Source organism: Tursiops truncatus, chromosome 5 (genome assembly GCF_011762595.2).
Source record: "Tursiops truncatus isolate mTurTru1 chromosome 5, mTurTru1.mat.Y, whole genome shotgun sequence".
In the NCBI taxonomy this organism is placed as follows: Eukaryota; Metazoa; Chordata; class Mammalia; order Artiodactyla; family Delphinidae; genus Tursiops; species Tursiops truncatus.
The window spans coordinates 40,765,583-40,786,829 of record NC_047038.1 but is presented as its reverse complement, the minus strand read 5'-3'; the positions used below and the strand labels follow the sequence as shown (position 1 = coordinate 40,786,829).

The 21,247-nt window shown below is 34.7% G+C and overlaps 1 protein-coding gene across 4 annotated transcripts in view; it reads left to right on the top strand.

Moving 5' to 3' along the window:
- Positions 1-1,146: 1,146 nt before the first annotated feature.
- Positions 1,147-21,247, top strand: part of RAB28 (RAB28, member RAS oncogene family) — a 94,389-nt gene continuing 74,288 nt past the window's right edge. For all 4 annotated transcript variants that reach the window (XR_004526650.2, XM_033856854.2, XM_033856855.2 and 1 more), the window contains exons 1-3: positions 1,147-1,280; positions 6,122-6,218; positions 11,538-11,626. Coding sequence is in view for 3 of the 4 variants with exons in the window: in XM_033856854.2 (XP_033712745.1) it covers positions 1,206-1,280; positions 6,122-6,218; positions 11,538-11,626 (261 nt within the window). In the remaining variant the exon portion in view is untranslated. The remainder of the gene's footprint in view (positions 1,281-6,121; positions 6,219-11,537; positions 11,627-21,247) is intronic.

Below are 21,247 nucleotides of genomic sequence, written 5' to 3'. Positions count from 1 at the left end.
GCTACTAGACTGAGATCATCCATCCAGGACAGCAGTTCCCAAACTTTTGAGGCTCAAGGCCCCCTCTACACTCTTAAGAATTATTGTGTACCCCAAATAGTTTTTGTTTATGTAAGTTGTAGCTTTCATTACTGCATCGAAATGAATACTGAGAAATGTTTGCTCCCTTAGCTGTCAGAGTGATATACACATCATGCATCCTCTGGAAAACCTCTACTTATACTTGTGAGAACATGAACGTGAGAAAGGAAAAAAATTAAATGAATTATTAGGAAAATAGTTTTGACTTTATTGGAACCCTCAGGGTTCCCTGGATCATACTTTGAGAACTGCTGCTCTAGCTTAAGTGCTTCGTGAATGATCAGATTCCGCTGTTTGGACGAGGAAACCCAAGGTCTGAGAGGAGGAAACAAAGCAGCACCAGAGCTACGTTCCACGCCTCGCGCCGCCCGGCAGCCTCGCTGTGCAGCAGCTACGTCCTTAGCAACCGCCCCCTCCTCCACCAAGTCGCCGCTCTTCCCGGGGCGCGAACCCCGGCGCCCACACTGCTGCAGAGGCCCCTCCCTAGCTCGTTCCGCCTGGCAACCTGCGTCTCCGGCGCCCTGAGGCAGGCCCTGCCCCGCTGCCTCTCATGTGTCCTGCCTTCCATGGCAACCGCGGCGCGCGGCCACGGCGTCACCCCACCCTCCCTCCTCGTCGGGCTAAACCATTCGCTTCAGGAACCTTCACAGGGGGAGATGGAAACAAGGGAATTTAATAGAACGTCTGCGCGCTACTCTGACCCCGTTTTTCTACCTAGCTTAAGTTATACACATCTTTTTTTCTCTTGCCAAATGTCCCTGCGAGTGTGGCGCAGTGTCTCACCTGCTCGGTTCGAACGCCTCCTTTTCCCAAGCCTGCGGATGGGTCGGCCCGCCAGGAAGGCTAGCGGTCTGCGCGGGTTGGCACAGATGCGGGGGAGCGCGCCCGACGTCGCGCTCAGGGGGCGGGGCCAACGCGCAAGGGGTAGGGGAGGCGGGCAAGATGGCTTCTGGGGAGTGATTCTGCCCGGATACCTCCGGCGACCGCTGAGACACCGGGACGGGGGGTGCTGCCCCCACTGCTGCCCTTCTTCCTCTCCCCCGCCCCCAGAGACCCCCCTCCTTCCCTTCCTCCTTCTACCTCGGTGGGGAGGGAGGGGAGGTGGGCCTGGTTCCTGGGACACCATGTCGGACTCAGAGGAGGAGAGCCAGGACCGGCAACTGAAAATCGTCGTGCTGGGGGACGGCACCTCCGGGAAGGTCAGTCCTCGAGCGGGCCCGCCGTGCCAGGCCTGCAGGAACCCCGGCCGGCTCTGGCGTCCTCCAGCCTCCTCCCCGCCCCCCCCGGCGTCGCCTTATGTCCCCGAGCCCCGGGGCGTCTGGGCTTGGGCCCGCGAGGTCGTGGCCTGGGGTTCGACACTAATAGGCGCTTGGTGAAGTCCGTCGAGAGCTGTCCAGCTCCTCTTAAATTAAAAAAAAAAAAAAAAAAAGTCATTGCCTAACCCCTGCCTGGATCTCGAACTCCTACTTCTTTAAGACACGAGCCAGTATCGTCTCCCTGGGAAGCTTTCCAGCTTCTCGCCTCTGAGGACTGGCAAGGATCTGCCAAGGCACCTTACCTCTTTTTACTTTAGTCCAGGTCACACTTTGCTCCTTTCCCCCCGTTTACCGTTTCTGATGGCTCCACTGTACTGGGATCTCCCAAGAACTTGACGCTGGAATCAGATTCCTTGGGTGAGAGAATTGGGGCTCCATCACTTATTCGTCGGATCATTGGAGGGCAAATTGCTATCCTGTTTGTACTTCATCTGTAAGATGGGTATATTGATAGGGGTCTCCTCGAAGGGTGAAGTGTGCAAATCCACATTAAATATGAAAATCTACATAAAGCTTTCATAACATGGTGTGCATTCAGTAAATGTTAGTTGCACTTTTAGAGCATCATATTTGTTCATCTCTGTTCCCAGCACAGCACCTGTCAACACAAACATTCATTCAACAAATATCTATTGAACTCCTATTCTGGACTGGTTGCTGAGGGCAGAGCTGCTAACATGACAGAGGGGATCATTGCCTTAAAGTCTGTCTTTCAGTGACAGTTGGTTGAATGAATGAGAGTGAGTGCGTGAGAATATCTGGCAGCCAGTCCCCTTACCTCGTAGGCACAGGTCTTTAACCCAGGGTTGTGGAGCTCCTGAGGTGGAATAAACATTGCCCGGTGCTTGCTCTTTGGAGATGGTCCATAAGATCTTAAAGGGTTCTTGATCCACGCCCCAAATAAGGTGAAAAGCCTCTGCCCGGCCAACCTTCACACCTGTCGCTCCTATCAATGGCGCCAACACTGTTTCTGGGAATATTGTTAGAGTTTGTCTCCTTTCTTCTTCCATCCGCTTTCTCAACTAGAGGCTTCAGAAACGCTGGTTATTATTGTTACCAGTTTCCCGTTTTCGGCTTCACGTTTTCATGTTCCTGGTGTAGTTTGGACCCTGGTTCCTATGGTGACGACTGCTCGATACGTCTTCCCTGGCAGTTGGCACTGCACAGCTGCTCCTGTCTTTCGTTCTGAGATTTGAGTTCCTAGGGCCCTAGGGAAAGGTGTCATTCATATGCAGGATTTGGAGGATTCTTGTTAATTTCTTTCTTGCCATCCCTGATATTTTGTTATTGATTTTTATTATTGAGGAAAAACAACTTAATATGCTCTGATTACTTTTAAACATTTTGAGGAAGAAAAGAACTTGGGATCACTTTTCTTTATAAAGTATTAATTATATGACTTTTTGTACACTTGTAACAACTTTTTGAATGGATGAGTTGTTTTAAATGAATCAGCATTGTTTCTAACACCCTTATTCAGTAAAAATTTTAAGTTCTATTTTTATAGTTTTCTCATTCGTATTTTCTTTTGAATGTCTTCTAATTTTTCATTTCCTAAATCTTTTTATGGTGAACTCATAACTGAATTTATTTCCTGTTTAAAACTATAATGACTGTCTATAACACTAATACATGTATAAAAAGACACAAAAATTTTCCATTATCTTACATTCTATCATAATTCTTTAAATTTTTGTTAATTTTTTTCCCCAATATTCATCCATTATCATACATGTATTTCTCTGTTGAAATTTGTTCATAATTTCTATCTAGGTTTTTCATCTAGCCTGTCATACATTTTCCTCTTGTTACTAATTTAGTGTGAATAATTATGATTTTTCATCTCTGTCAAAAATTTTATCTAGTGTACAACAAAGCGTACTTTTTTCCTTCTATATTATTGAATTAGGATTATCATTCTGCTTCAAAGGATAACAGTGATACTGTTTATGGCATTCTGATTTAGTCTTTGTCATCTTGACTAATCTATTTTAAAATTGTAAAGATTGTTTTCTGCCAGAAATTTCTGGATACCAGCATCAGAAATCTAACCTTTTTTCATTATTCATATATCAACTTTTGTTTTTTTCCATACCCTGTTCAGTTTTCAGATTATTGCCGTATTATTGGCAGCTACCAAAATTCCCATTCTGTTTCTTTTACTGTTCTTTTCTATTATGAATTCAGCCTCTCTTTCATTCTTACTTGTATCCTGATTTAACTCCTGGCCATTTTTTCTAGTATCAGTTTTTCTTGGTAGTTCTAACTCAGGGCATTTTTATACACCCTTACAAAAGCAATAGAATGTTGAGATGACCACTAACAGTTTATTCAAGAGAAATTTAGCTCCTTTTGCTATTAACACGTGTTTCTGTTTCTTTCCTGTTTTGAGTCATACTTTGGATTTTATTATATACTTCTTAAGATTTTTTTTTTGAGGCAAAATATTCTTTTATGGTGTCTTTTCAGTATTAGTAAATGTAGTATGGTTAAAAATTGTTAGCAAAAGTTCGCCAAACAAAAAAACTATAAAGAATCAGAAAAAAAGAGTTACAGATATGAAAGATGGTTGTTCTCTTCATAATTGTTTAAAAAGGATATTTATACAATGACTTCTGAGAAATTATTGAATGAGAAAGATAGCATAATATCTAGATAATTGAAGAGGATGTGCCTCCTTCCCACTGATTCAGTTGATTTTCTGATTAATTTTTATAGTGAGATGTCTGGAGATGGTATAAGAACCCATTTTAATATTCTTTGTTTGCAATGACCTATACTTTTGACAGATTGTACTCTATTCCAATTGAAAATTCTAGCTTTATGTTTGCCTCAAAAGTGTGAGACTTTCAAAATCTAGAAGTCCGATTTTTAGGAAAAGAAACACTAAGCTGAAGTTACATGTGCCTTGAGTTTGTCTTAGATTTATAAAGGTGTTTCAGCCATCCATATATTAAACATTTTGAAATATCTGTAATAGTATAAGTAGTGTTAATTATTTTTCTCTAGAACTCTGAGCCTCTTCACAGATGATTTTGTGCTCTAAGTTAAATAAGCTCAATGGCATAAACAAGGCTAAATGAAAAAAGGATTTAAAAAAGAATGCTTACTTTTTTTCCCCTAATCTCTTAGTTTTTATATTATCAAGGAAGCCAAATGAATTTTCATTTTGGTGTAGTGAGTTTATTTCTCAGAGTCTAGCAGAACATCTTTCTTATGGTGCTCAATAAATATTTGACCAAATATTTTAGTGATTTCTTACAAATGCTGAGTATTTAAATATTAAAAGAATTGGCGTTAGTGTGTGCAAATTGCCATTTATATGAAAAATATGGTTCTTATGTCAAAGGGATTTTAGGTCTTTTTGTTTAAAGGAATTGAAGTTTGGCCAAGTTTTCTTTTGCACTACTGTACTTATGTTGTAATTAATTATAGTAAGCTATCTTGGAAATTTTATCTTAGTTTTCATTATTTAGGAATTGACATCTAATTTTAACTTTCAAAATAAGAAAGAGCTATTTTTCCTTAACTTTAGGAATCTGTCTTGAAGAGCATAAAAGCTTCATGAAACTCCCTTTCTCTTCTTTTTGGGGAAGTCTACAAATAAATAAATAATACATTTAAAATGTTTAAGAAGCTTTTGAGTTATTGAGTTATTTCAGTTGTTACTCGATTATTCTTTTGCTTTGGTAAGAAATGGTATCCTAAAGAAACTCTAGAGTTTTGAATGTAACTTAGAGTTGTTATTTAAAAAATGTATATATATATATTTGTTCTGGTTATAATATTCTTGTGACTTTTAAGCTTTATGGTTCTTGGATGGACTATATTTATTTTTGTCTGCTTAATATTAAAAATATCAACTTCTTAATTTAAAAGATAAATATTATCAGTCATTCTATAGAATAATTTTCATTTAACAAATTTTAAAAATAAATTTATTTATTTATATTTAATTTTTGGCTGTGTTGGGTCTTTGTTGTGGTGCGGTGGCTTCTCTTGTTGCAGAGCACGGACTGTAGGCGCGTGGGCTCACTAGTTGTGGCACGCGGGCTCTAGAGAGCAGGCGCAGTAGTTGTGGTGCACGGGCTTAGTTGCTCCATGGCATGTGGGATCTTCCCGGACCAGGGCTCGAACCCGTGTCCCCTGCAGTGGCAGGCGGATTCCCAACCACTGCGCCACCAGGGAAGTACAACATTTTTAATATAGAGAAAAATAAGACATATTTCTTGTGGGGGGAGACAAGAAAGGAAATTCTATAAATGGGCTTTCCTCTCCTTAATTAGTTCTCCTTCTTATTGGCTGAGGGCACAAACTACTCAGATGTTTAACCTCAGAAATGAAACATCTCTGAAAGTTGTATTGAACTGATATATAGGGACATATAAGATTCAGATCTTTAATCATGTTGGTTTAGTTTTCTCTGTTGATAATTCTCAAATTCGAATTTCCAGCAAGGTGTAGGGAGCTTGACAATCGGGATTGAAAGAGATTTAGCTGATTGGTCTGTTGTTGCCACTGATAGCTGGTTGGCAAGTGAAATTTACCTGGTGGAATGTTAAGTCCCTCTTCCCCTTGTAACTGATTAGAACTGCTTAAAGTTGCTTGATGGATTAATGGGAGTATAAATATTAAGATTACTTAATAAGATTTAGTAGTGATTTTATGTTTACATTTCTAAAACAAAGACATTAATTTTGATATTCTGTGCATCAATTTTTTAGACCTCCTTAGCTACGTGTTTTGCTCAAGAAACTTTTGGGAAACAGTACAAACAAACTATAGGACTGGATTTCTTTTTGAGAAGAATAATGTTACCAGGTAAGAGACTAAAATGTATTAACATAGAAAATTGTCCATATCTGACAATAAGGGACATAAGCAGAAATGTGTAAAATAAATTTTGGGGCTGTTTGTATGTGAAAATATATATAATCAGTAAATCTATCTTAGGGAGGTTAACTTTCATCAGCATCTACCATGAAGACATACTGTCCATGTGTGTAAGGAAAAAGTTTATATCCTCCCCACTCTCCCAGTGTTTCTGACCACTGCACATTTCTTGTGGATAAACAATAGTTGCTTATAAAATTCTAAAGTTAAAAACAAAATCAAATGCCATGTAATTATCAACAGGTATTGTATGAACTAAATGTGAGAAGACTGGAAAGGATTATTTTTTTAAATATTATTTTGATTAACCTCTGCTTCAGTTTTTTGTTTGAGAGAAAGTTGGAACAGAAGTATAATGTAGCTATGGAACTTCTGTGCTCTAATATGTGAATGCTGTTTTATGCAAGGCAGCATGAAATTGCTGGCATTTAATAGACCACTAAAATTTAGGGTCCCTAGGCACTCATAAAAATACAGTTTGAGCATTCAAGATGTTTCAGTTCACCATGCAAAGAAACTATTTAGATGCCAGTTGCAGCACATTTTGTGGGAAATACAGGGAAATAATAACAAAAAAAGAGTGGTTTCTGTTTTAAGTTAGTTTCTGAACAATTGGGGCTTTAAAATGCTCTGTCTATTCACTTGTGCTTAAATTATATGTTTAAAGTATTTTATTAAAAGCAGTTTATCTTGATTGACTTCATAAACTAGTCCATCTTTCTCCTCTCTGAGGAAACACATTTGAATAAAAACAGTTGCAAGTGTAGTGTCAGATTCATATACTGGAACGTGAGTGATATAGTGGGAAACGGTTTAATAAATTATGATATTTTTGAAAATGTTAACCTCTCAAATGCTCCATCTATCAGACAACTCTATGAATGTTTTAGAACAGCTAATGAAAACTCTTGGTAATTGAAGGTATTCTGCATATCTCACTAGTAATATACTCTCTTATATTTTGTGATGGTTGGTATTCGGCTACCAATGAAAAATAAATTAGAAGATATAGCTTGAGAAAAGAATTCCAGTTTGCCATTACTAAGTTATTATTCATAAAGAGGTTTAATGAGAAACGTGTATTTTGTTTCATTTGTATTTTCTTTTAATGTATTCAAAACTGAAAATCTCATTTTTATTATTCTCACTCTTATGGATAGGTTAATACTGCTTTCAGAATATTTACAACAGTCACTAGTAGAATACGTGTACAAATCCCATAATATACATACTGAAAACTTATTTTGCAACAGTTTTTTCAGAGATGCCAGTTGTACACAGAGAGCCTCAAAGTGTATTTAATTACTGACTGTTTTGTTTTCGATGATAATTAGCAAAAGCACTAACTTTCTATGTTATTAATATTGTTTAATTTTTCTGATTTTTCAGTTCAAAGACTTAAAGGAGCAAGCATCTACGCAAACATTAAAAACATTTTAAGACTGGTTTTGGACATTTTATATATGTAATATATATGATAATTTCTGATTTTTTGCACAATACTACTGATTTTTAAATTTTGATGACTTTGTAAAAAATATTTGGTATTTTTGAAATCCAAATTTATAATATATTTTAGAGTTAGAAAGTACTTAGGTTAAAAATAACATTAGGAAATGTATACTCTTAATGAATATATATTTTAATTTTCCTGATTAAGGTTTTATTTTGATGGACAGAGTTCCAGAAAAATATCTTTTTTTATAAAACGGCAGTTGGTTTTATTCTATTTAATTGACTCAAAATTGTGGTAGAAATTTCAGTAAGAAAAAAATTTTTAATGTAACTTGATTTTATATTAATAGGTACATTAAGAAATGAGGTTAATAAATTAAAAGGTTTATATTATACCCTTTATATACTTTAACTTTAATTCATTGTGTCCAAGGATTAATATTTGTATCATTTGCTAAAACATTACAGGCAGCATTAATTGAATTTATGGTACAGCAGCATAGGAGGCAAATCTAATATTTGTTAGTATTCTAGTAAGTCTTCTGTCCATTCAGATTGTTAGAGGTGTAATACCTCCTGTTCATCTATTGACATTCTCTTCATGCAAGTTTTCAAGGTCATTACTCTGCAAATACTCATCCATGTTAGTATATTTCATGATCTGGTATGCTGTATAGTCTGGATGCAACCACTGTGCAGATTTTACTGCTTAAAATAGTGTATCTGTTAGTCAGAGATTCTGCTGATAGAGCTTCTTAAGAGCCTTAGTCAAAATACTTTCAGGAAGCTTGTGGGTACAGTCAGTAAACAGTGTTCTACTGTGAAAAGGATTTCTAAGTCTTTAGTACAAGAAGTGGGCAGACTTGTGTTTTTAGTTCCATCTTGACTATGCAGCACTTTAAGTAAGGTTAACCAAGGCACCAAGTGTACTTTTACAAGGTCACTGTTGAATCCTCTTGGTGGCTTTGATTCATACCAAAAGCAACTTACCTGTATTTTGTCACCTCATTTATTTATTTTTTTCCCTAGTTAAATGTCATTGCTTACAGAAGAGCAGGAATTTTCTAGTATTTTGCATTTGGGATTAGATTGCTGACAGTTTCCTCCTTAACATTCTTTATTAGTTACAAATTTATATTAGATGGATTCTTGGTTTTTAAAAATTTTTCAATGTTGATTATTTGAAAATTCTTATATAGCTTTATAGGCATGTCATTTTGAAAATATACTGGAAGCCTTCATATGTTTTTGCTTGCAAAAACTAAAAGGAATATTAATTTGAATTCTATATTATTTTGTTTCCCAAATAGGAAACTCCCATTTATTTTTATTTTTATGTGTTAATAAGCCTAAAATTCACATGTGGAAGTTAAAAATACTTTTCTAGATACATGAAATAACTATGAAGTCAATATCATTTGTTGTAGCTATAACGATAGCAAAAGTTTATTTTTTGGCTAGCATTGTGTATTAGTGGGTTATTAGTAGTGCATAGCTATTTTTATCTGAGGCACTAGAATATGTGTATTAAAGAAAAACAAGCCAAGAACAACAAACAGTGTTTATTTGGAAAAGTATGGATTTAAAAAATATCCTCAGCACACAAATATAAACCTCTCAGGTGGGAGATAGTTATAAACGATTTAGAGTCAGTCTTGAAATGATGTAGTCAGAATTTGAAAACATGTAATGAAGATCATGTTTCTAAAGTTACAGATAGGATAGGATCTAAATATCATAAGTAAATATCAGAAATTAAAGGAAAAAAGCTTCATATTTCTTGATATGAAGTTAAGTGATAGGATTTATTGACCTTGAAGAAAATGGGATTAAATGCCCTTTATTAAGTGTTGCCTAAAATCTTACTTAAAAAAGTTAATATTGTTGAGTACTGTTTTTTTTAGTAAACAAATAACAAGAATTTTGAGAGTAAAATGAACAGAGTACTGCCTGTTTATCTAGGGGCTTCTGAAACTATTTGATATACTTATAGTGTCAACTAGCCCCTTCTCACCTGCTTAATTTGAGACAGCATTGTAGGAGAGTGAATTTTGAGTATCGAAAAATTTAGATTTTTAAGATATTGGGTTTACATAAGTTGTTGCGTAAGTATTAGTCTGTGACGTTTTGATTTTTTTATTCATAGACCTTTAAGAACATTTCGGTCATTACTCTGTGAGCGTTGAAAGTGTGTATATTTGGGAATGATGACGGGTAATGAACTTTAGTAGCTCTCATTAATGCTAATGGAAGTTGCTCATGTAAATCCTCTGCAGGTTGGCAGATGGAACAGACCTACATCCAAATAATGGAAAGATTGTAATACAGACCCAACAAGACTTAGAGTTAAGGGTAAAACTTGGCTGCTTAATCCAGTGTCGTACTTTCTTTTCAGTTGCAACGTTGAATGGTGTGACTAACATTCTCCAGTTTTAGTGTTTTGCATTGGCATAAAAATTCATATCTATATAATCCTTTTCTGGTTTGTATTTGAAGTGAGACTAGTTTCTTAGTGTCTAAGTTTTTGAGTTTTCCTGATTTGCAAATCATTCAGAAAGATACATTTTTGGTGTGGGAGCTCATTTTGAAGGTACTAGTTGAGATTTTGTCTGCCTTTGGGAGAAAGCTGCATAATTTTATTAGGAGAAATAGTTTGAAATGTTAAACTGTAAAGCATATCGAACTTGATCTTTAAATTTTGTAATTGCATTGATAATAGAGAATAACATAATTTTTTTAACAAGTAAATATTTTGCAAAATGGACAAAAGAATTTTAAAGATTGCCCTTTAGTATTTTAGAATGCTTTTATATGTTTGTATGGGGAAGAGATTTGTTAGACTATTTTATGAGGGCTTTGAAGCACATATTATAATTTGTTTCAGTGGAACGCTTTGAACAGGTATAAATGCATCATAATATTTAGTGATATACTGGGTATGTAACCTACATCAGTTCTGAAGAGGGCTGTCAAAATGTTCATATTTTATAGGTTAAATTTCAAAACATATAATTTTAAAATTATGTTCACTATTGTATATAGTAGCTGACATTCAAATTTAAAAATTCATTGAAGTTGAAACTGTGGGACCATTTTTGTAGTCTATTAGTAATCTGTGAGTTTTAGAACCTATGGAGTTTAGAACTTACAGGAAAATTCATTATGTGTAATAAGGTACATTAGTATATAAGGTTCACTTTTAATTTTTTTTTTTTTTTGGCGGTACGCGGGCCTCTCACTGCTGCGGCCCCTCCCACTGCGGAGCACAGGCTCCGGACGCGCAGGCCCAGCGGCCATGGCTTACGGGCCCAGCCGCTCCGCGGCACGTGGGATCTTCCCGGACCGGGGCACGAACCCGTGTCCCCTGCATCGGCAGGCGGACTCTCAACCACTGTGCCACCAGGGAAGCCCACTTTTAATTTTTAAATTATATATCTTATTCCACATATAAGTGCTTTATTTTATGACCTGTTTAAGAAAAGAAATTCTTTAAGGTTTAAGAAGTTTGTGAATTAAAGCTTTTTTTATTTTCTTCTGTTTTGAAGGTGATTATAAATGTGGTTTCATGGAAATGGGGTAAAGTGTAAATCTAAATTTCCCACTGTTATCTCTTTTGACAACATTATTTCACAATTCCAAATATGTGACCATGTGAACATGCAGAATAAAAGACAAATTAGGTTCAGAGTTTATCACTGTGACTTAATGTTCTGTGAAACTGTATTCAATTGTTATATTGTTCCTTAACTTTTTTTGTATTCTTAGTTTTATATTCATTTTTTTGTACTCTAGGAAACTTGAATGTTACTCTTCAAGTTTGGGACATAGGAGGGCAGACAATAGGAGGCAAGATGTTGGATAAATATATCTATGGAGCACAGGTATGAAACAAATTGTATGATTATTCCAGTACTGAAGATACTCTCCTTACAAACACACAAGCAGGTACACACACACATACATGCTCTTTCTACCTTGATTTTTATCTGCTATGTAAGGAGACTGATTTTACATTTGTGCTAATCCTTTGATTTCATCCTCCCCCAAAATCATGCTTGGAATGATTTGGGTCAGGGAACTGGATGACTCTAATAGCTTTCATATGCTACTTATATTACTAATACTATTATTGTCAGCAGTTGAATACATGCAGTGATAAATGATATTTTGATATTTAGTAACTGATTTGGTTCTATGGACGACTTACAGAATACATAAATTGAATGATAAATATTAGAGAGGAAAATTTAATTTCATTTTAAGTTGTAAGGACAAAAAGCATACATATATGCCTATATATTTTTGTGCCATGAATTAGTCTATTAAATACTTATAGTTCTTCAGATTTAACAGATATATCAATATATTGTATCAGAAAGCTAAATATGACTAATTATATATATGAAGCACATACAGCATTTTAACATGATACTCATGTGTGGTGTCTTTTCAGAAGAAAATCTATGTAGAGTAAGAAAACCACTTGAATGATTATATAACAAAAATTCTTTGGTATATTAGCTTATATAGACATAATTTATAAGTTTTAAAATTAAATTATACAAATAGAAAATATACATAGTAGTAATATACTTAACAAATTAATTACTGACATGCTGTTTATTTTTGCTTTTCTACTTTGAGTTAGTGTGTATCTTTCATATGATCATGAGGTATTGGGGGGATAATATTCATAATCCTCACTTAGTTTTTTATTGGAGTTCGATATTTTAAGTTGAGAATCATAACATGGTTATGTGGAGCTGGGTTGCTCATAAGAAATGAATCTAGAAGATGAAGACAGAATATTAAGCACTCTGCTGTATGAAGTTTGATACTTAACAAATACCATTGCCTTAATTTTGGATGGAAAATAGATTCTGAATTATAAAATATTCAGAGAAGGATGAGGCTCATATGGTTCTTAATCATGTATAAAGGCCCTAGGGTTTTGTTTTTTGCATTATTGATATATAGATTGGGCTCTGAGAACCTTCTTTGCCTCTTCTTCTACATTGTTCTTTGTCTCCTGGAAAATATTTCTGCTCACTTAACATTTTCAGTTGTGACCATATGACTTAATATTTTATGACTGTTCATTTTTCTCTTAAAAAATATTTCTCAGGTTTTTGTGTCTGGCTTTTTCATTGTTGTTTGTTTCTGTTTTAAACTGATTATGTTTAAAGTAGATATTAAGCTAAAGAAAAGTTGCTGGACAGAGATTTGTGGGAAGCCACAGTCCTTGTTTCATTCACCTAGTTGGTAAAATGGGATTTGAAAATAACAATCTCTTTCCTCTTTGCTCCATTAAAATCTATCTTCATAGACACATATTGGATTTAAAAAAAATGAAAACTAGATTAGTCAAGCTTCTAATGATATTTGACTCTGAATGTCAAATAGATTAGCTTTTTATGGTTTATAGATATATCTAAAGTTAGTGGAGAATGGGAAGTTTTTATGCATTTCAGAGTAAATAATAATAAAACATTCAATTAATACATTTTTTTCACTTAAAAATTAGGGGAATGTAATGTTTATGGGTTAGACTCTTAATTTTACCTTACTTTAAATCATTAAAAAATTTATTGTTTGATTTATAGAAAATTTAAATTTATTAATATAAAATTATTATATAAAAATTAGTGTTGATATGACAGTCACATAATATAAAATTAACAATTTTTACAGTATATAACCAGTGGTATATAGTACATTCATAATGTTGTGTGACCATCCTGTCAAATCATTTCTTTACAGTGTATGTTTTATGCTATTACATAGCTGCTTAAAGTCAGCAGACATTAATGGGCAAATTTGTAGAAATTTAAAAAAATTCCATCATTTTTGAGGATACTTGAGTTTAGTGAAATGTCTGTTCTTTTCTAATGTACTTCACATCTTGGGAGAAAGAGAATGTCACATGAGATTTCTGTTTCGAAGGTACATGTTGATTTTTTTCTCTTTTGACAGTGTCTTACATTGTTTATACTTTACAATCTCTGTAAATCATATACCCTGTTTTATTAAAAAACAATGTAATAAAGTATTTCTAGGAATTTCATGAACATTTTCATGAAATTGTCCCAGGAAAGTAAGAATTTTGAGATGATAAAATGAGTTGTCATAAATTTTCTCTGCTTTCCAGAGATTCTAAATTAAATGCTATGTAAAATGCAGTTAAGTACATTTGCCACTAGTTTCTTTTGTTAAAATACATGTAAATTTTTTACCCAGGCCAGAGAAGCTCAGACTACAGTTCACTACCATAAATTGGGAGAAACGTTACTTTTAAAAAAACAGTGCTTTCATAAACATTTTAATAGCTTTTAATAATTTTATATAATTACATAACTATTCTTCAAAGTGGATCTATACTGTTTCTAGAGTTGTTGTAGATGCTGTACATTGCCCATCTCACGAATACTTTGGATTTTTGTGCACATGCTACACGACAGAAATCTTTGAGAAGTGTTTTGACAAGCTGTTTTGAGGACATCAGTATAATGTCTTATTTAGGATTTTGTTTTAGGTTCTCTAACTTATGTAATGTGTTTGGAAAGAATTATCTTACACATATCTGGGCTATTAAGCTATGTGAATTCATTTTTCTAAAGCATTTCTTATCCAGGAAGAAGCTTATTTGTAGGCTGGAATTAACTTAGCTTCAAATAAAACTGACTATTTTACCCTCTTCACTTTTTCCCCACCAGTTGCATTAAATTTTAGTGATAGTATATTGGATAGTGTTGGTTGAAACAATATTGAATAGACACCGAAGAAAGAATTAGTGAGGTATTTTGTCAGAAACTAGTTCTAAGAATTGAAGTATGTCCCAGTTAAATTCCCAGAGTTTGAATTAACTTAAAATTTTCTAGGAGTCTTCAGAAAGATGTTATAGGCTATTTTTCATAGTGGTTACAAGCAAACACACAGTACATAGTGTTTAGTGCCCTGTAACCTGTGGCTAACAGAGGCTAATAACAAGCCTCAGAGAAGGACTGGATGTTTCATTTTTGTAGCTCTTTCCGTCCTGGAATCTAAGTGGTTTGCAAACACTGCCCTACTGAGTATAAACTCAATGAAGTGTACTCATTTGTGAGGTAGAACATAACTACTATTGTGTACCAGTGCCCCACACAGATGAGCCACCCTGTTAACCACCAACAAAAGCCTGTGGTGCCAGTATGACAACTGGGGAGAGAGCGTATCTCAAAGTTGGACTCCCTGAGACTCTCTGCTGTCTTTTACCATGAATTTTTTCATTGGATATTTGTCAACTTATAACTTATTATATTTACAGACCTCTCTTGCATTAGTGTTCCTTCTTACAGGTTGTACTTACACAGCAAAGTACAGTATATGTTGTTACGACTATTGTATAATCTATATGATTTAATTCATTTGTATATATAATTAAAAACTAAAGTAGATTATTTGTTGTACAAATCAAGGAGAAAAAAATACCTGTATTTTGGAAATGGGTAACTTTCACTAAATTGTATGTACTGTATCTGTTAAATTTTAGAACTAAATTTTGAAATACCTTATAATACTGTTAAGTGTTGCCACAGTGTTTGTTCCTTCAAGACTGCTGTCAGTTATTCCTTTGAAAATGGTATCCATTTGGTTTACTGACTCATCATGCTTACTAGATATGGTGATAAGTGAAATAGATGAAAACAAAGTACTATATAATATTATGTAATATTTACTAAAAGTCTTAAGGTTTATAAAGAGAAGCGGTGGTAATATCTTTTGGCAGTTGTGGGGGCGAGGTGGGGAAAGCGAAGTTAAGGCATAGAAGATGGAGGAAATTTTTGTGAAGAATTCAAAGATGTAGAAGGATTTATTAAACTTGAAGTCTCATTTCCAAAAGTCATGGCAGAAAGGTTTAGAAAGAGGAGCAGGTGGAGGGTAAATTAGGAAGAGGAAGCACAGGACAGTATGGGGATGAAGACATAGCAGAAGGATAAATGGTGGATAGGTGATAAAAGAGGGTATCAGGGACATGAGATATGGTGGTGGGTTTGGATGGCCACAAGATTGCCAAGAAACAGTTATTTCCAGCAGTTCCCCGTAGATTCTTCTTAGACTTGAGTTGTTGCCAAGATGTGTTGCATTTCCGAGGGAGTTGTACTTTCTGATAGTTTTTTGAAAGGAATCAGAAGAGAACTGGATTGATTGATGGGGTGAGAGACTCAGGGGTTTGAGGGTACTTATATTATAGGCTCCCAAAGAGATGAGTACTTAGAGGTCTGGCTTTGGTGTGCTGAAGCTGGTGGGTAGAGGCCCTGGGAGTCCATGGCAGCTTGTATGAGTTTTGGTAGTTTGTGTGTTTCAAAGAAGTGGTTCATTTCATCTTTGTTTTCAAATTTTGGGCTATGGAGTTGTTCATATTATTCCTTCATTATTTTTTTAATGTCTGTGGGAATCAGTAGTCATGACCCCTCATTAATTTGTGCCTTCTCTTTCTTTATCTTTCTGTCTCTCTGACTCTGTCTCTGTCTCTCTTTTTGGTTAATCTGGCTAGAGGTTACCAACTTTTGGTTTTTATTAATTTTCTCTGTTGTTTTCCTCTTTCCAGTTTCATTGATCTCTGCTCTAATTTTTATTATTACTATTTTTTTCTGCTTGCAGGAAGTTTAAATTGCTCTTCTTCTTCAGTTTTCTAAAGTGGAAGCTTAGATTTTTGATGTTTCTTCTCTTCTGATATATTCATTCAGTGCTCTACATTTTCCTCGAAGTACTGTTTTTGCTGTATCTTCAAGTTTTGATAGGTTGTATTTTATTTAAGATATTTTAAACTTCTCTTGAGGCTTCTTTTTCGACCCAGGTGTTATTAGAAGTATGTTGTTTAATTTCAAAATATTTTGAGTTTTTGCAGCTTTTTCTATTATTGATTTCTGATAATTCCATTGTAATCTAAGAACATGCTTGGTATGATTTCTATTCTTATAAATTTGTCAAGGTGTGTTTTATGGTCCAGAATGTAGTCTATCTGGTGAATGTTTCATATGAGCTTGAGAAGAGGGTACATTTTAATGTTGTTGGATGGACTGTTTTATAAATGTCAATTAGATGAAGCTGATTGTTACTGCTGTTCAGGTCATCTTACTGATTTTCTGCTTGCTTGATACATCAATTAATGAAAAAGGGGTGTTGAAATCTCCAACTATATTAGTGGATCTGTGGATTTTGAATTCCTTCAAGTTCTATCAGTTTTGGGCTCCATATTTTGATACTCTGTTATTAAGTGTATATACACAAAGGATTGTTATGTTTTCTTGGAAAATTAACCCCTTTACCATTATGCCAATCTTTATACCTCATGATTTCCCTTATTCTGAAGTCTGCTTTGTCTGAAATTAATATAGCTACTCCAGCTTTCTTTTCACTTCTTTTAGCATGGTATTTCTTTATCCCTTAACTTTTAACCTGTGTCTTTATATTTAAAGCGTGTTTCCTGTAGGCAACATATAGTTGAGTCTTGGTTTTTCATCCACTCTGACAATATTTTTTAATTGGTATATTTGGACCATTCACATTTAAAGTGATTATTGATATAGTTGGATTCATATCTTTCATGTTTGTTTTCTGATCCTTGTGCTTGCTTCCCTCCCCCTCCCCTTTTCTCTTTCTTTTCTGGTTTTTTGAGCATTTTATCTCTTAGTCTGTCAATTATACTAAAACTTTGTTTTTTAAGCAATTGCCCTAGAGTTTGCAATATACATCTTATACTAATCTAAGTCCACCTTCATATGATACTACATTGCTTCCTGTGTAGTTCATAAAATATTTCATAAAAGAATATTCTCAGTTCATCCCTCCTGTCCCTGATGGCATCACTGTCATTCATTTCTCTTTTCCATATGCTATAATCACTCAATACCTTGTTACTGTTATTAAATATTTATATTTTAGATTAATTAAGAATAAGAAAAATTAATGATTTTCTTTTACCTTTTCTTGTTCCGTCTCTGATACGCTTCCTTTCTTTATGTAGAACTGAGTTTCTGACCTGTATCATTTCCTTCTTTTTGAAGAACCTCTTTTAACGTTTCTTCCAGAGAAGGTCTTCTGGCTATGAATTCCCTCAGTTTTTGTTTATCTGAGAAAGTCTTTATTCCTCCTTACTTAGAAAAGGATTTTTTACGTCTAGAATTTTAGATTGGTCCTTTTCTTCAACACCTTAAAAATTTCACTCCATTCTTTTCTTACTTGCTTAGTTTCCCATGAGAAATTCTCTATAATTCTTATCCTTGTTGGTCTATAGATAGGGTATTCCCTCCCTCCCCTTGGCTTCCACCCCCTACCTTTTCTCAAGATTTTCTCTTTGTGTTTTGTTTTATGGAGTTTAAGTATATGATGTCTAGGTGTAGATGTTTTGGTATTTATCCTACTTGATGTTCTCTGAGATTCCTGGATCTGTGGATGGTGTCTAATTAATTTTGGCAATTTCTTGGCCATTATTACTTCAGATATTTCTTAAGTTCCATTTTCTCTTCTCCTTCTGGTATTCCAGTTCCATGTGTCATATACATTCAGAATTGTCCCATAGTTCTTTTGTATTCTATTTTATTCATTCTTTTTTCTCTTTACATTTCAGTTTTGAAAGTTTCTAAATCTTATCCTAAAGCTGGCTGTTTCTTTCCTAGGTTGTATCCAGTCTCCTGATGAGCTCATCAATGGCCTTATTTCTGTTATAGTATTTTTGATATCTAGCATTTCCTTTTTATTATTCATTAATGTTTCCATCTCTTTGTGTATATTACCCACCGTTCTTTCATGTTGTCTACCTTTTCCATTAGAATCTTTAAAATGTTAATTACATTTATTTTAAATTCCTGTTCTGATCACTCCAAAATCTGATTTGAATCTGATTCTAATGTTTGCTTTTTCTCTTCAAACTTCCTTTTAGTGTGCCTTTTAATTTTGTGTTGAAAACTAGACATGATGTATCGAGTAATAAGAACTCAAATAAATAGGCTTTTAGTGTGAGGTTTTATGTTAATTTGGTCAGAAGTTGGTCTGTGTTTAATGTTTGCTGAATCTTTAGATGGCAGAGCCATCAAATTCCTCTAATATCCTTGTGTTTTTCCTCCCCTGTCTTTTTGGGCATCTCAAAGAACTCTTCCTTAGTTGGAGTTTGTGTCTTGCAGCTCTTTCAAATGTAATCTACTATTATACTGGAGCCCTATTGGTGTGTTAAAGTATGGAAGAGGGGAAACATTCTATACTCTTATGATTAAGTCACAGCCTTGTGTGACTTAAGCATCTGTGTCCCTGGGCTGTGACCTTCTTAGGTATTTCTTAGCTTTTCTCATTTAGGTGAGACAGGATGACTAGAAGGGGCTGGAGTTGGAAAATGCCATTCTCTCATGTGGTAGAAGACTCTGAGATTTTTTCCTGGAGAGGATGCCATTTTACACATAATGCTCTAGGCATATTTTACAATGATTACTTTCTCTCTTCTCATGCCAGAGCCATGAGGGGATTTTTCTTGTCTCTTCACCATGAGGATCTTGTGGGGTTCCTAGAGGTAAAACACATGAAAGTCTGGGGGTATCCCAAAGACTGTGTCCCTCAGGAGTTTCTCATCTTCAAGCTAGCCCACACTCAGCCTCCAACAATTCATCAAAATGACCATTTAAATGTTTCTACTATTTACTGGCTCTAGTGGTTTTGTTCCAGATAAGCAGATTTTGGCTGTGACTCTCTGGATTCACCCATCACTCCGGATTTCAGGGTGGCAGTTTGCCCTGCAAACTCAACTCTCTGTTGTGTCCAAGAAAAGTCATGGATTTTCAGTTTGTCCAGCTATTTTCTTATTGTAAGAACAGGTGTGATGACTTCCAAGCTCTTTACATGTCTGAGCTGAAACTGAAAGTCCTAGAACTTCTTTTGTATGTTAATGTCTTTGGTTTTCTCATTTCTCCTTCTCAGTTTTTAACCAGATGAGTGTAGGTCAAAACTGGTACAAAATTGTCATATTAGGAGCAAAGAATAAAAATCATAATTTTTGCATTAAATGGTATTGAGAAATGGATATATGAACTGATAGATGTTTGGGTTGGTAGATAGCTAGATTAATGAAAAGGTGTTTATCCTTCTATCTTTCTTATGATTCCTGGACAATTCATAGGTATTGCTGACTGAAGAATATTGGGATATATCAGTTTAGATGAGAAATTGGCAAACTTCCTTGAAAAACCAGATAGAAAATATTTTAGGTTTTGCAGGTCAGACTGTCTCTGCTGCAGCTGCTCAACTCTGCCATTATAGTGCAAAAGCAGCCATTGATAATACTTAAGTGAGTGTGACTATGTTTAAATAAAAGTTTATTTACAAATATAGGCTATGAGCTGGATTTGACCTGGGGGCCATAGTTTACCAACTCCTGGTCTAGATCAGTGATAGTTAATTTTTATTCTATAGCTCTGGTCTAGTACTGATTATCAAGAGATGCTGGCCATGTTTTATTTGCATATTCTATTATGTTCAGATATTGAACCATGTTGTGATGAATATTTTAATATATTAGTTAGAAGGGTTCTAAAAATTTTAAGGTTTAAGAGGCACCATAGGTCAAGGCTCAGTTTATGAGAGTGAAAACAATCTCACGTTTGCCCTGAAAATGTGATTCATATTTATTCAGAATAATAATAAAAAAGTTCCCAGTAAGTGTGTAGTTTGTTGGTTTTAAATTGTCTATTTTTATTACTTTACATAATCAGTTAGGCATGACAGGTATTATGAAAGTGAATGACAGAAGCATTGCCCAAGATCAGTAGACGGTAGAGCCAGGACTACAATCCAAAGGCAATCTGACTTCTAGGGCAGAGCTCTTTCAACATAATATATTGTATCACTCATGTCAACTGGAGGTGGAGTCAGTAGATTGAATATTAGCTTTGTTCACAGGCTAATTCTGGGACATTATTCTTAATAAGAAAAGTAGGATTATGTTCATTATTTCAAATAATTCTGTGCTGGGCATTATTTCAAAGCATTTGGGAAGGCAGAAATAGATTTATAAATTACTAAAATAAATCAGACAAACAATTTTGCATAAAAATTATGGAATAATTAAGTTGAAAGGGATATAGAGTGTTTAATTCAATGATCTAACTTTAGAGGCAAATAACTTGAGACCCAGAGAAGCTAAGTGACTTGGGGGCCAGTGTAGTTTAATAAAAGAGCATGCAGTATATGTAAATTAAACCATCATGCTGTATGCCTTAAACTTGTACAGTGATGCATGTCAACTATTTCTTAATAAAACTGGAAGAAAAGAGCATAGTACTGGAAGTTCATAATAGTAGTAAGCTAGAGCCATATTGGGAGAGTCAGTTGTTAAATTTTCAGGAATTTTTGTGAGCCGGTTATTGAATATATTCATGATTAAAAATATATATAAAAACTCATAAATTATATTAAAAACAAAGATTTATATGATCAAAATGCATCACTTACTGATTATTTTACTATATATTTCTGTT